At 31.7% G+C, this 16,555-nt stretch overlaps 1 protein-coding gene across 1 annotated transcript in view; it reads left to right on the forward strand.

The window, feature by feature from the left end:
* The first annotated feature begins 14,497 nt into the window (after positions 1–14,497).
* The window catches only part of LOC145329332 (uncharacterized), a 118,305-nt gene continuing 116,247 nt past the window's right edge, over positions 14,498–16,555 (forward strand). The window contains exon 1 of the mRNA XM_080173391.1: positions 14,498–14,635. Coding sequence (XP_080029517.1) covers positions 14,611–14,635 — 25 coding nt within the window. The 5' untranslated portion in view covers positions 14,498–14,610. The remainder of the gene's footprint in view (positions 14,636–16,555) is intronic.

Here is a 16,555-nt window from a genome sequence, read left to right on the forward strand (position 1 = left end):
ACGCCTTTGATCTTAACTATACTTTTAGTGTACATAAAGTTGTAAATTCAGTAACTATTCTACAAAAATTACCTTCCTAAATTGATATATGATTTTCAGGGTAATCTCCGGTGGACTAAACATTAAAATTTTATGGAAAAAAAGATATCTTTGGAACATGCATGACTTGAAATTATCCCCCCTTTGTACTCAATACGCATTTTTTATTCTAAGTGCGTCAATTTTGCGTTTAAAGATACCCTTAGTTTAAGCATTAATTTCTCCAAAAAATGATGAAAAAAGATAAATTTTTTTTTGATAAAATGATAAAAGTATATGTAAAATGAAATAACCAGCAAAAAAAAATACAAAATTACGTTAAATAGAACGAAAATTAGAGCGTTTTGTATGCCTTATAAAATGCGTATTTCTCATGAAAATTGTAACGATTTAGTGTCTTGAGTAAAATATTTACAAACTTCCCGCTTTTATAAGAAGCTAGAGTCTTTGTGATTTTTAACCATTGAGTCAAAAAAATATGTGATAAAATGATTTTCGGAATACTGATTCCTATTACAACAAGGTACAATAAGCGAAGCATAATAAAAAATCTAAGTATTTACTTAAACAATATACTGTATTTAAGCGGTTTTGCACCAAATGTACTTACAATTTTTCTTAGACTTTCAAATTAATATTCTACTCATTGAGTTTTGACACTCTACAAGAGTATTTGTTCCTTTGTGCTTTCTTATGATTGTAAAGCTTCACTTTTGTGGTTGTTGTCATCCTTGCTTATTTAAAATTTTGCCAATATAACTATCTTTTCTGTCTGAAAATAGGGGAGAAATATCATTTAATGTGAATTGTTTCACTTCTCTTTCATTAAAAGGTTGGAAAACATTTAATCTAACGGGGGGAAACACGTTTTAGATCAAAACTTTTTTGAAATTATTAAAAATAACAAAAATTTTATAGATGAATTTATAATACAATTATAAAAGTATATATAGAAATAGGCAAAAGAACCATTATTTACTAAACTAATGAACTAGTGGCTTCATTCCATAGACTCTAGGGGCTGTACTCATATAGATGTAGTTTCTTTTTTCGGTGTCTTAATCACTACCTTTACCAAATAGCCTCAATCCTGCCTTTGGATTATCCAATTATGGATTATCCAGTAAGGAAGGTAACAATGGACTGTAAATTGGACACTAGTATCCAAAGTTTTATACCCATTTGATCTTATTCGTTGCTTAAATACTTTAGGTACTTTTTCAAATCGTGATTGATGGGTTCCAGACATATTAACCAATAATTTTAAAATACAGGAGGGGTAATTAAGTTTATCATAATTGGCGTGTCCCTTATGCTTCAGGGTTTACATTAAATGCAATATTTTATAATATGTAAATCACAAAGTATAATTCTATAATTCTTAATCTCAGACAATTTGGTTTATCTAAATAATTTTCCCTGCCTGAAAATATCAACTTTTTTACTAAAGAAATCTAAGATTCCAAAACTTGTGAGGCATTTAATTCAACCTTTTTCGGGGTTAGGCTACAAAATAAACTATTTTTCATCAGTTTATGGTTTACATGATACAAAATGTCAGACATTTTCTTAAATTTCGTATTGGCATGGTAGATTTATAGCCATTTTTCTAACCATAGTAAGGCTAGGGGTTGGAGAAACCCAAAAAAAAGATGTAATAGTTATTTCTTGCATAGTATTATAAACAGCTTTCCGCAGATATAAAATGTTTTAGCCCCGAGATTCCGATGGCACGAGCAAAAACAAGTAGTTTTAATCTTATGATTGTAATGTTTTCATAATACTGAACCGATAGAGTTCTCCTTTTAAGGGAACCTTCACATAAGTCCAGTGATGGTTCTAGGCTGTTTTATTTTTAGATTCACATAGGTCCCAGTATGGGTATATGCTTTTATTCTTCCCTACCCTGAGACTTCGATAATACATCCCCTAGATGCAAGGGACCCAGCTGCTATAGTTTTTACATTAAATGGATAATATAAGCTATACAGTTCTTTTTTATTTTGAAGCACCTCTATGAGTGCTATCCTTTTTGTGACTATGGGTGTAAATAAGCTGGATGTAATACAATATCTTTAAATTATAATTAATAGCCAATTGGCCTATTAAAGGTATTATAGCAATTTGAAATTATTTATGTAAAATGTCAAGACAGTAAGGAAACTTTTTAGGCATCTCTTTTTGTTGCTGTATTTTTAAAGCTTAAAACCTATAAAAGATATAGCTTTTTTAAAGTTTGTAGTTTTTTGAGAACACTATATAACCCAAGGAAGTAACAAAAACAATGTATCAAATTCTATAAATATTTTAATCCCATTTTTAACAAGGACAAAGTGATATACTAAAATTGTGTCCATCTGTGACCATCCTGATAAAACTTTATCTTTGCTCCATAAGTTTACTAAAGTTGGGGTAAAATTCTTTTGAGATTAGTGACCTACCTTTCCCGAAGATAGGACTATTAAAAGCTTCCCGGTACAGTGGGAAATAAAATCAGACAGAGGCAATTGGCAAAAAAATAATACAATAACTTACATCCTACGCAGTCTCTTCCTTTATTTTTGTTTTTACAACATTATGATCTATTGTTATAAGAAAAATATATTTTGAGTAAGATATGATTTTTTAATTTTTAAGATCAAAATTATGATTCTTAATTTGTACAAAATGAGATAAATTTCCATGAAATCAATTTAAATAAAGTAAAGAGCTTTTAGTGGTTTAATTTGGTAGCAAATTTAAACATAAGTCAAAATGTTAATATTTTAATTTTTGTAGAATAAAATACTCAATAATTTAGGTACGTCAGTACGTCCGTCAAACAGTTCGACACTAAGCGACAGTCTTTAATTTTATGCACATGTCTTTCTTAATATTGTATTATAGTTTACTGTTTTATTTAATGTAAAATATTTATACCGCGTTAATGCTGTGCTACTCATGCACAAAATTGTTGTGGTAAATCTCATGGATTTTATAATCAAAACAAGGATGACAACATCCATAAAAGCGAAGCTCTGAAACTGTAGGACAAACCAACATTGTAGAGTGTCAGAACTGAATAATCAGTATATTGTATAAAAATCGAAAAAAATTGCAAGTAAATTTGATGAAAATCTACTTAAATACAGGATGATTAAGGACATACTTACATTTTTAAGACTTGATTATAGAGATGCTTCGTTTATAACGTTGTACTTTGTTGTTCTAGTAATCATTATTCCAAAAATCAGATCAATCACCACACAAAATTTGGAATCGATAGGACAATTCTAACATGCCTAATTAACGTAAAAAATAACCTATACTAATTATAAAAAAAGCTTTGCTTTTTAGTATTTTAATTCCACAACAAAAAATAATTTTTAAAAGGATTAAAGATTTTAGTTTTAATTTTAATTAAATGTCATATTTTATTATTTTAGATTATATTTTAATCTTATTTTATAATTGATCTATTATTTAATTGTAGATTAAAAAAAACTAATATTTAAATTTCAAGATTTACAAAGTTAGTTTTAACGCTATACTAAAAAGAGGATAATTTCTAGGGGCTTGTATCATGAAAGTAAGAATAGAAAATAGCATTAATTCATCAAAAAATAAAAGCAACAATAAAAAAGACCGTCCGTTTCCGAGATAATTTACTTCAAACATAAAAAAACTTTTAACTTTTTTCTACATTATAATGCTTTTTTCTTACATATTTGAAATTTTGTCAGCCAACATAAAGTTTAAAAGTTATTCCTTGAAATTGAGAACTTAATTCATTGAAATTGTTGAAGAAAAGATGATTTAAAAAGTTTGGTGGTGGTACCCGTCCTAAAGGAGAACCCTGACTTGAATATTATGTTTCCAAGGTCTTATTTCACATACATATAGCAGCAATAGATAGGCAGTTTTTTACTTGTATTGATATTTTGCAATTTTAACATTAAATTAGATCTAATGCCTATATTTGTCTCGAGTATTTACGGACAATAAACCCTTTGATTACATAACCTTTGTCTGTTAATCCTATTTTGCAGCGCCTGTTTTAGGGCCAAATCATTTCCTCAAATTGTACAATTAATGTCATACCTTTGACATAGTAGTAAGTAGATAAACTATGAATGTCGCGCATATGACATAACAGCAGTAGTAACCACTGTTAACATCTTTAGTTTTCTCATTTCTGGTCATAATTGTTCTTGTCCAAATGACATATCAAACAAGGTTGACAACATCAATAAAAGCGAAGCTCTGAAACGGTAGGGCAAACTGACATTAACATTTGTAGAGTGTCGTAACTAAATAATCAGAATATAAATGTTTCTCTGATAATATTGTATTTTGTTGTCCCAGGAATCTGTGAACCAATAATCAGGTCAGTCGGATAATTAGATCACATAAAAATGTGTTGCTTAAAATGGACGTATGGACATTCTGGTTATGATTATAGAGTTGCTACGCTTTCTAAATCGTACCTAACTACTAAGAGAATCATCATGCAAAGTTTGAAATCGATGTTAAAATCGACAATTTTAACATGATTAAATTAACGAAAAAAGCTAACCGTTTGGGCGAACAGACGGACGGACAGGCGCTAATTATAGAAAAGCTTCGCTTTTAACACTACCTCTCTAAATCTTGTAGGTCTTTTGTCATGATTGGAATCACGGCTTTGAATTTAAATTAGCACCGATTAATTTGTCTAAAGAAAGAAAAAGAAGACATATTTAGAAAGATAGAAATGTAAAATTATACAAAAAAAAGTAGAAGCTATAAAGAGACTATTAGAGTCAAATGTAAAAAAAAAACTAAAGGAAGGCTGACAACATTTATTAGCAGAGAAGCCAAGAAAATGATTTTACCTAATATAGCAGCCTATCATACCTTTTTTCTTCCATTCAAATTAAAACGTTTTAGGGACAGACGAACTAGCAGTCAAGTAACAGACAAAAGGACAGACGACGAACAATAGGAGTTAAAGAGTAGCCACTCTTTTTGAACGAATGTACCTTTAAATAACTTCCCCCGACCTTTAGTACCGCCCCCGTATTTTATCAATTTCAATATGCTAATTTTATAGTTTCGAAAGCAAAACTTTTCTAAAATTAGGTTCTGTAGGAGTAAGAACTTAGGGTTTTCCATAAAGAGTCATTCGGGAACTAAAAACCCTACCACCCATCCTCCCCTCTTTTTTTTTAAATAAAGGAAGATAAAGGTACGAGAAGTGTTTTTCTCTATGCCCAACCCCTATAAAAGGACCTATGCCTGCGGTGTATTAACCCTAACCTAACCCATTATGAACTATTAAACAAACACACGAAAAATTACCCAATTCCCCATTTATTTTTGTTTATTTTTAAAAATAAGGTTGGTGGACAAGGCACTTTTATAGGGGATATCGTCAAGATTTTATTAAATTTCTAGTTAATTATCAGAGTTTTATTAAGGCTTTTATGTATGTTGTCATCCTTGTTTTTAGAAAATTGATTATATATAGCTTTAGATTTAATTAGTATTTTATTTTACTCAGATTCTATTAGAGATAGACACCTAAAATTCTATGTGAAGTGAAGATTCCTATAAAAATTGGCATCTACTAAAAAATACAATTTGTCCGTTCGTTTGGCTGTTCTTGTTATTTTATCAAATTATCTGCTTTGCTACATGTATAATCTGTTTTTCTTTGTTTTTTTAGTAGCTTGTTTCAATTATGCCAGTTTACCTGTATTTGATAGTTTAGGCATGCTGAAATCGTTCTATCGAATTCAAACCTTGTATTATGTTTTTTTTTCTCCAAACCAAATCGCTTTATTCTATAGTTATTAAATTTCATGTGTATGAACAGGAGAGTTTCGCTTCTATGAATGTCGTTTTTCCTTGTCATAGTAATTTTATTGAATGCCTTAGATTTTTATCTTTCTTTTATATCTTGCAATTATCTATTTTCTATTTTCAAAAGCGAAGCTTTTTCTATAATTAGGGACTGTCCGTGCGTCTGTCCGTCCGTCCGTCTGGAATGGATAGCTTTTTCGTTAATGTAGGCATGTTAGATTTCAAATTTTGCCTGGTGATTACTTTAGTAGTTAGGTACGATTTAGAAAGCGTAGCAACTCTGTAATCGTTACCAAAAAGTCCGTACGTCCATTTTGATCATGTTGATTTTTATCTTTTTTAACACCAAATTTTTATGTGATAAAATTATCCGATTGATCTGATTTTTGTAATACTGATTCCTAGGGCAACAAAGTACAATGTTATAAGCGAAGCATCTCTATAATTAAGTACTAAATATATAAGTATGTCCTTAATCATTATCCTGTATTTAAGCAGTTCTTCAACAAATTTACTTATAATTTGCTTCGACTGCTTGACATTTATATACTGATTATTCAGTTCTGAACTCTACATGTGTTAATGTTAGTTTGTCCTACCGTTTTAGAGCTTCGCTTTTATGGATGTTGTCATCCTTGTTTTTATTTATCTATCTATATAGATAGTATCAACTATCCTAACTTTCTCGCCATCTATTTGTGTGTGTGTATATGACAGAGAGTATTATCCCTTGTAGGTTGACAGGATATAAATGGAAAATTTTAAGGTTGTCACTTATATCTAAACACTGAGGTAAATGTGTGTGTGTGTGAGTGTGTGTGTGTGTGTGTGTGTTTGAGCTGCCTATATATGTATGGGGCATTGGTTCATTTAAACAGTTAAATTTTAGCAAAATAAATAAGTGGTTGAGCTAAGATGATTACTATAGTTAAGTTAGTTTACTAGTGGCTGTGCTCCTAGAATTTAAGAACACAGCTCTCAAAGTGGTAGGGAAGGTAAGTAAATAGCCTAAAACCATCCTAAGTGTTTGTGTTTGTACCGAAGGATCTCGCTAACCACTGAACCGATCGGGTTCTCCTCAACAGGGTAGCTTCTCATAAGTCCCGGGAAGGTTTAAAACTATTTTAGGGGAGGGTACCACCACCCTCCCAAGAGAAATCGCCCCTAGAAAAAAAATTCCCCCCTAAAAACAAAAATTTTAATTTTTTTGACTAAAATAAAAAAATGGAGGGTACGAGACTCCCCCCCCCCCAAAAAAAAAAATCCCCTTCCAAATTTATTTTTTACTTTTTCTTCTAAAATCTAAAATAATAAAATGGGTTATAAAATACGACTCTTCTTTCCTCAAGTGCCCCTAGAGGCCTATAGGGGCGTAGCCGCTAGTTTATACTAGGATGTTATACTAGTTAATTTAAGGATCCTCTAATATAAACTTTTATATGACAGAAAATCCTCTAAACTAGATTTTGAAATGATGATCCCTATGAAAATTAAGCACAATATTATCTCTAAAATAAAAGATTTAATGTGTCTAAAAGACAACACAAAAAAGTACACATTTAAATTTTTAGTTTTCTTTTAATTCAAAAGCGCTGTCACTCTATATTTGTTAATGTTCGTTTGTGCTATTGTCTGATTTGTTGAGATTTATTTTTATAAAGCTAGTTTATTGTTAAAATGGATTTACCATTTCTTGGATCTCTCTAATAAAGTGAACCTTGTAGCTGGCAAAAATAACAATCTGAACTATCCGTTCCTTCATTCCCATCCCCTCCCCTCCTTGTGCCGACTCTCAATTGGGTCATTGAAAATCGACCAATTGTGTCAGTTATATTAACACAGACAAGTAGCAGAAAATAATTTGGCAGCAGACGAATAAGGTCATTGATAAAGGGAGGGAGGTAGTTAGCTGTATATACATCTATGCTATAGATCTGTTGTTTGAACATATTTTGCTGTGTTATCCCCTGAACTTGCGCAGCAAGTATAGAATGTATTTGTTTAATGGCAACGAATAGTTCTAACATGCACAGAGACACACAACTTCAAAATTCCGCCAAAATATTTGGACATGGCAGTCGCCATTTACCTCCGTTTAGCAGCTTTCAAACTATACTCGTTTTACTGTAGCTGTGTTTAATGCCTCTATGAAAATGGGGATAGATGTCACAGATTTTGGCCTACCTATTCTATTGACGTCATAGTAGTGGGAAAGAAACCACCTAGAGTAGAGATGGGGTATAGGGTATTTACTGACGTCAATAGAATAGGTAGGCCAAAAGCAGTGATATATATCCCCAATTTGCTAGGGCATTATAGACAGCTACCAATTACTTTTTTCCAAAAGAAATATCAACAAAAAAAAACCAATAAAATACTAATATCAAATCGTATTCTAAATTTGGGTGGCAAAATCTCTTTAGAGAGGGTACAACCACCCTTATAGTCCTTCCCGTTACCTATGAGAAGCTGTATTGTAAAGAAGAATCATATCGGTTCAGCAGAAACATCCTTCAGCACGAACAGATAGACAGACACAGATCCTGTTTCTTTTCAATAATCAAGACTTGTATTTCAAAGGCCGGATAAATTTGTTTTTAAAAAGTTTCTACTACTGCTTATTTAAGGTTATTTACGAATAAAAAATCACCAAACATTTTTGTTTATTTGAATTTATTTGTGATAGAATCCCCCCCCCCCCTCCCCCAATCAATAGATCAGGCTAGCCAATCTTACCAAAAAGATATTTTAGTCAGAAATAATGTCTATGTTCGAAGCTGTACAAAGTGTCTTAAAAAATTAGCCATGTGACGTCATAAAAATGAGGGAGTTTTTAGGGTGTTTTCCAACTTCTCCTCTTATCCCTTATTTGTATGACGTCACATGGCTGATTTTTTAGACACTTTTTAAAGCTTCCAATATTCCATCTAATGAAAATAAAGGCTGAAAAAAATGAAAGTTGGAATTACGCGGGAACCTTAGAAAGATCAGATTATAATCATTTCGTGATAAAAGGATTTTAGAAGGTATGAAAACAATATATCTTCACATTTATATTATAACAAGGATGTTAACATCCAGCAAAGCAAAAGAAAATTTACAATTATAGAGTTTAATATCTCGTAAATGTGTAAGTTTGGATGTAGAAATTTTTAAGACATGATTTAATAAATATTGTGCCTAATATTTATAGGAATCACGATCAAAGCATTATATTATATTAAATAACATTGTTCATTAAGAAATTTTCAACCACTGAACCATTGAGAATTCTTCATTTAAAATTAGCTTTACTTAGTTCTCGAGATTTAGGCAATTTTATTTACATTTAGGTATTTATGCCTTATCCCTCCACGGACGTCCAAGGAGGGGTTAAAGGGGTGATTACCCCCAAAATGAATTTTGGAGTGCCATAGGTTCCCCCAAAAATTTGTAATTTTTATTCCCCCCCTCCCAAATAAAAAAAGCTTGGACGTCCTTGCCTCTATGATAAGAAGATTACCCCCCCCCCCCCACCCCTCAAATTAAACTTAGGGGTGCACATGGCACCCCCAAAATTTTAATTTTAAATTTTTTACCCCCCTCAAATAAAAAAAAAGCTTGGACGTCCTTGCCTCCCTGCCTCTTTGAATGCAGAGCCCCTAGGATCTAGGGGGCTCATTCGCTAGAATATATAAATAGATTTAAGTAACATCTTTCGTTATATAGATAACTAGATGCCTTGTAGCTAATAAGTTTATGATAAATATATTAGATTCTTTACGCATGATAAATACATTTGGATTTATACAAATAAAAGTGTTCCTACAAAATGTATAAATTTTTATTAGTGAAGAATTGTGTTTTTACAATAGCCCAATTTTTAAATGAACAACATCTCTATAAGTATTATTCGCTTCTCTCACTGACTGACATGTTAGAAAATTTTTTATTTTATTTTTGTAATGTTTTAATATTCCCTTAAATAATAACAACAGATTAAATTTACTATTTTTTATTCTTCAAATTTACCAGAAGGGAAATAAATCACTAGCAGAGCGCCCCTAGCATCTAGCATCCAGAGTAAAAAAAAACATATAAACCCTTTTAAGATTTGAATAATAAAAAGCAACCAAAAATCATAATTTAAAAAAAATTAAATACCTCTGGTGCTGCAACCACCACATTTTAAATTAACTGCATAAAAAAATTGAGGAGTATTTTTTGATTTTTGGGGGGATTTGGGGTGTCCCACGCCCCAAGAAAATAGCTTAAAACCACCACAGGACCAGTAGATACATTCCCTAAAGAATAAAATCCTATCGGTTCAGTGGTTACTGAGATCTTAAGGGGCCTCACAAACAGGCGGACAGACATCAAGCTACTTTGCATTATATATTATTAACATTTGCTAAATGAAAGTTAAAATAATCCAGCCCTGTTTTTGCTTTCTGTAACAACAATGTTACAAACAAGCAATGTTTCTGTAACAACAATGTTACAAACAAGCAATGTTTCTGTAACAACAATGTTACAAACAAGCAATGTTTCTGTAACAACAATGTTACAAACAAGCAATATTTCTGTAACAACAATGTTACAAACAAGCTATGTTTCTGTAACAACAATGTTACAAACAAGCAATGTTTAGAATTTTTTGTTGTATCATCAAAAACAGCTAAAAAAATTATTTAGCTAAAAATTTTAATTTAATTTTTTTATTATCACAGAACCAAGGACGTCCTAGGGAGTGGGGTAAAAGGTGATTATCCTCCCCCCCCCCCTTCAAATGAATTGGGGGGCGCACAAAATTTTCGATTTTTAATTCCCCCCCCCCCCACCAAACATAAAAAGCTTGGACGTCCTTAACTCTATGGTAAAAAAAGAAAACACCCCCCCCCCCATTTTTTGCAATTAGAATTTTTTTGCAACACTTTTGCAACACTCGTCCTGTTGGTATTTGAATTAGCAATGTATTGAACTTCATCTACTTGCCAAATATATAATGGAAACAACATGATTCATACATTTAATCCACGAATAACGGATAGTTATTCTATAACAAAAAATAATACAATAGTACTTTTGTACATTTTGTATAATTTTCATAATACAAAAAAAAATTCTACCTATACAATGTATAACCTGGAAACAACATGATTCATATATATTCATATAATCCAGGAATAACGGATAGTTATTCTAAAAATTAGAGTAAAACACTAGAGGGAGAAAGGGTTAATTAACTGTATATCCCCATCGCATCAACCTTGTGCAACCTTTATATTGGGTCATTGAAAATCAACCAATGGTGTCTCTTATTTTAACACAGCCAAGTAGCAGAAAATAATTTAGAAGCAGACGAAAGGGGTCTTTGAAAAAGGGAGGGAGGGAGTTGTCTATATATATTTCTATACTATAGATCTTTTTTCTACAATTAGGAAAGTTGCCTTTTGTAGTGTGGATTTGCTTCAATTAAAGTAATGAAATAAGGCAAACATATATGTTATAGCCTTTTTATGGGCCAAAGCATTCAACCTACTTCATAAGTCTCCCTCCGGACGTAATTAATGGTTAGCTCTTTTCGTTAATTTAGAATATTAGAATTGTCCTATCAATTTAAAACTTTCACGGATGATTCCTGTAACAGTTAGGTACGATTTGGAAAGCGTAGCACCTCTATAAACGTCACTTGAAAGTGTGTACGTCCATTAAAAACATGCTTATTTTTAACTTTAAACATGCATCATTTTGTTTATACCTCTAAATAATATTCTTTTGAAACTCTAAAAGTTCATGTTCGTGTGTTTTACCGCGCTGTTTGATTTCCAAACTTCGTTTTTATGGATGTTTTAATCCTTGTTAATAATAAAGCATAAAACAGTAAGTTTGACTTCCTAATAACAAACTTTTTTGTGCTTCCTTTATTCCTGGTTTATCAAAAAGGAAGAGAACATTGTATGGTGTACGTACTGATACCCAAAGTTTTATATATATGTTCTTTTATTAGTTGGCTTTGGGTGATTTTATTAAATCATAATTAGTTTGTTCAAGCAAGCAGTTTCCATTTGTAACAGATAACTGTTTCACACATTCTTTTCAATAGATACTTTACTCTACAGAAAGGGTAATTTTATTTTTCATCATTTGAGATGTAAATGTACATAAAAAAATCACCATTGTCTTATCCCTTATGATCCCTGCAAAGTCTACTTTATTCATAACATAGTGCATACTTGCACAAACATAGGAACATTAATGCTTATTAAAAAAAAACTTAATATGATAGACAAACAGTAGACCAAGACCGTGGCTCAGCCCGTAGCCCCGCTCGTGGTCCAGCAGGTGATAGGTTTAAATCTAGGCCCGACACCGCGTCATTACTAAAGATGTTAAGAATGGTATCTACTGTTGCTATGTCATGTGCGCGACATAATAGTTAGACTAAGTGTAATGCCTTGGCCCTTAAACAGGCGCAACTCATTACCACGAACTGTTGGGACTTCTTAGACAAAGGTCGTGCAATCAAAGGGTTGGTTGTCTGTTGGATATTACTTAACCTAATATCCACAAGTAGGCTTTGGAGTATTGCATCCCATTACAAGCGGAGGATGCCTTTAGGTTCTCTAGAGGATCACTTGAAATCTGAGGAGGTAATAGACCGAAAATGTAAGCAATTTTAAAGATACGAGGACTAATAACCACTAATATATGTACTTCTTTTAATTAAGGGTTTAATCAATGATCAATTTTAATAATCTCTTTATTTTTTACATTTTATTTGATACAACTTTTGAAATAATTTTAATTCAAAAATGAAAAAGTCATATGTAAAAAAATATTTGCATTGCAAACAGGGAATCCCCCCACTAAACCCCCCTCCCCCCACAAGTCATTTTTTTATTTTAAATTTTACGCCAACCCCAAATAAAAAAGCTTGAACGTCCTTGCCTCTATGATATAGAGATTACCCCCCCCCCCGCCCTAAAAAAAAGAAGGCCGTAGGCACCCACAAATTTTTTTTCTTAAATTTTTTACCGCCCCCCCTAAAGCTTAGACGTCCTTGATTGCGAAGCATTCTATTGAATAAGGTCTGTACTTCTAAACATCATTTTGTATATTTTACATTTAGCTCAAATATGAAATTTTATTTTTTTTTAAATATCCGTGTCCCTTGCGCCGAATACATTCTTGTTTCCTGTCTCTATCTCAGGGAGGGAGGGGACATTGGGCTGTTTATTACACTAGTCCCCAAAGATTTGTAATAACGTTTCTTATTCATTGCGTTAACAACTTTGAGGACTTGGTTGGTTCATTAAATTTATTCAAGCTTTTCCAAAACTCATTGTTATATACAGAAAGGTTAATTTTGTGTATCGTCATTGGGGATGTACATCAATGTATCGGCCATTGTCTTATCCCTTTAGATCCCTGGTCTATCTGGAAAGTCTGGGATAATCCAACAACAGGTTTGCAATTCTTGTTGTAAGGGCGTGCATGCACATTTCATGCCACCCTTCTAGCGAGTTTTTATTCTTTGCAGACATAATGGAAGTATATTTATGTTCTGTAATAAAGTGAGCTCTGTAGCGGGCTAAAATAACGATCTCCACGATCCCACTCCTTCACCCCGTCCCTTTTTTCTCCTACTGGATAAACGGCTCAACCAATAAATGCGGGGGGAAATTGCAACTTAAATTGACGGCAATTTTTCTCCTGTTATATCATCCATAAAATCTACATCCATTGCAACAAGTTAGGATGATTTAGTGGCAATCCTATGAACTAAAACATTCTTATATTGATAAGTTTCACGTGTTGTCCTATCTTCATATAAAAGTAAAAGGATGTCTATCTGTATGTCTGTACCAAAGGATCTCTGTTTTGTTTTCCGTAGCATAGGTTCTCGGAAGGTTTATAACTGTTTGAGAGAGGATATCACCTAGAAAAAAATAACCCCATACAATTTTTAATTTTTCCTTTTAAACTAAAATAAAAAATGGAAGGGGTTGTATTCAACCACCGTCCGCCCCTCACGTGCCCTTGTCCGAATTAGTTGTACTTTTTAGGGAAGCTTTATAAATGTGGTTTTAGGCTTTTCTCAAGGCTCTCCTCCCCCCCTCCTAATCTAGCAGCTAGGGGCGAAGCAACTAGGCGTTGTTTTATAATGTACCTCTACCCTTATGTACTTTGTTTCATTTATTATAATTGTAATTACAAAGAGTTTATACAATTTTCATAACATACAAAGAGTTCAATTATAATTTTTATCGTCAAATGATTGAAAAACTCTTTTTACCATCACTATTTTAGAATAACTTGTATTTTTTGTTGCTGTATTTTGGGTGTTTGAATGATTTTGAAAATATATTATTTGTAATAAGTATAGAAAGCCTAGATCCAAAATCTCTTAATCAATTGCTAAAAAATCCGACTATGTAGTTGGTTAGAACGTGTAACTATTATGGGGAGGGGGGCATTTAAAATTTCGTCGTTCATGTTATAGGATAAATAATGTGTTAAAATATAAATAAAACTTCCATTATTAGAAATTCTTTTTTTCAGACTTATTTATTGTTTCTGACTATCATTCTAGGGTAATACATCTATTATAAATGTGTACAATACAGTAAAAAAACAGCTGATTAACAAAAATAAAAATATTTCAGATTCTAGAATGGCAGAAAATGTGTAGTGGTCGAATGTGATTTATACAGCTATGGCTTTTTACTGATTTACTGTGATTTTGAGTGAATAAAAATTATCAAAATGTTGCTACAAATAATATTTTTAGGTAGGATTTTTTTAATAAATCTCTTTAAATGTAAGTCCTTAACAAAAACTTATTGTAATTTAACATTTTAGAATCGTGCTATCCATTTTAAACTCGCGTTTCATGGGGATTCCTAGAACACAAGTGTTTAATCTGTAAAGCTATGCAAACTTATTTATAATTAGACTAGTGTGTACGATTTAGAAAACGTAGCATCTCTATAATCGTTACCAAGAACGTCCGTACGTCCATTTTAAACACCTGACTTTTATCTTTTTTTAACAATAAATGTAATTATGCCCTTAAATATTATCCTGCAGTTAAACAGTTTTTCAACAAATTTACTTTTATTTTTTTCATTTTATACATTTATATTCTGATTATTCAGTGCTGACACTCTACAAGTGTTAATGTTCGTCTGTCCTACCGTTTTAGAGCTTCGCTTTTATGGATGTTGTCATCCTTGTTTCTAAAACGTTTTATTTGAATATGAACTATAATGATTTTTGCTTGCATGATTATTTTCCTAAAACACAAAAATCTTTGAATTTTTAAATATCATCTGACAAAGCCTAATCATCTTATATATAATTATAGTTTTCTACCATTCTAGAACCTCATTATTTTCCATGTTTTGAATATCTTTCTTATTGTCACTCCTTTCGTTTCTCCCCATATAGGAGTTATGTTTAGATAAAACCGTTAAAAATATTATATTTTTAAAAGCGAAGCTTTTCTATAATTAGGGTCGGTCCGTCCGTAACGGATAGCTTTTTTCGTTAATTTAGGCATGTCAGGATTATCCTGTCGATTTCAAACTTTGCTTGGCGATTCCTGTAGTAGTTTGGTACTACTTAGAAAGCGTAGCAACTCTATAATCATTATCAGAATGTCCGTGCGTTCATTTTAAATAAATAAAAATGTCCTTAAACATTATCCTGCATTCATTTAGTTTTTCAACAAATTTACTTACAATTTTTTCCTGATTATTTAGTTCTGACACTCTACAAGTGTTAATGTTCGTTTGTCCTACTGTTTCAGAGCTTCGCTTTTATTGAGGATGTCATTGTTAAAGATTTTTCGTCTCTGAAAATACTGGTTTGTACGCTTAAGGGAAGATTTATGTATATTTTAATGTCTTATGGTGGTTTTAGGCTATTTTCCTGATCTCATAATATCTCCCATAGAGGTTAGGGGCGAAGCAACTAAATTACTATAAAAGAGACTAATCTTAAAAGAAGAAAGCAACTTTATATGCTTTTTTTAGAAAATGCTATTATTTTAATAAAAAATATTGTTACAATGTAATATTTCTAACCCCATAGTATATTGAAGGTTAATTTCTTCGTAGATTTCATTCAGGGGTTGTGGGATTAGTTATTATAACTCTTCGTTTTTTTAAACCATTAAGAGAAAAGCAAAAAAATATTTCAGTTTTTATTTAAAAAGTACAGTAAATTCAAAAATTCAAAACTTAGGTGTCAACATCTAAAAATGGTTTTAGCGCATTTTTCTTATGATCAAATCTCCTACCCTTTGCAAGAATTCCTGCAAAACGCTTCAAAGTTGAGATATAGAGCTAAACATTGATACAGATACTATTTGTGAAAATTTTAAAGTTTAAAGGCAATATCTCAACCAGGGAGGGAGTACTGGCCCCCCAAATTACTCCCTACATTCTTGCAAAGGGTAGAAGAAAAATGCGCTGAAACAATTTTAGATGTTGACACTTAAGTTTTGAATTTTTGAATTTACTGTACTTTTTGAACTAAAACTGAAATATTTTTTTTGCTTTTCTCTTAATGGTTATAAAAAACGAAGCGAATAAGTCATTAATCATTAAATTCTGATAACTATAAGTGGGGTAAAATTGCTTTCAAAAAAGTTCTCATAAAAAAAAACACACTGTACAAGAAATAAAGGTCCGTCCAATGTATGTCT

The sequence above is a fragment of the Acartia tonsa genome, chromosome 10 (assembly GCF_053477335.1).
Source record: "Acartia tonsa isolate MP-2025a chromosome 10, ASM5347733v1, whole genome shotgun sequence".
Classification (NCBI taxonomy): Eukaryota; Metazoa; Arthropoda; class Copepoda; order Calanoida; family Acartiidae; genus Acartia; species Acartia tonsa.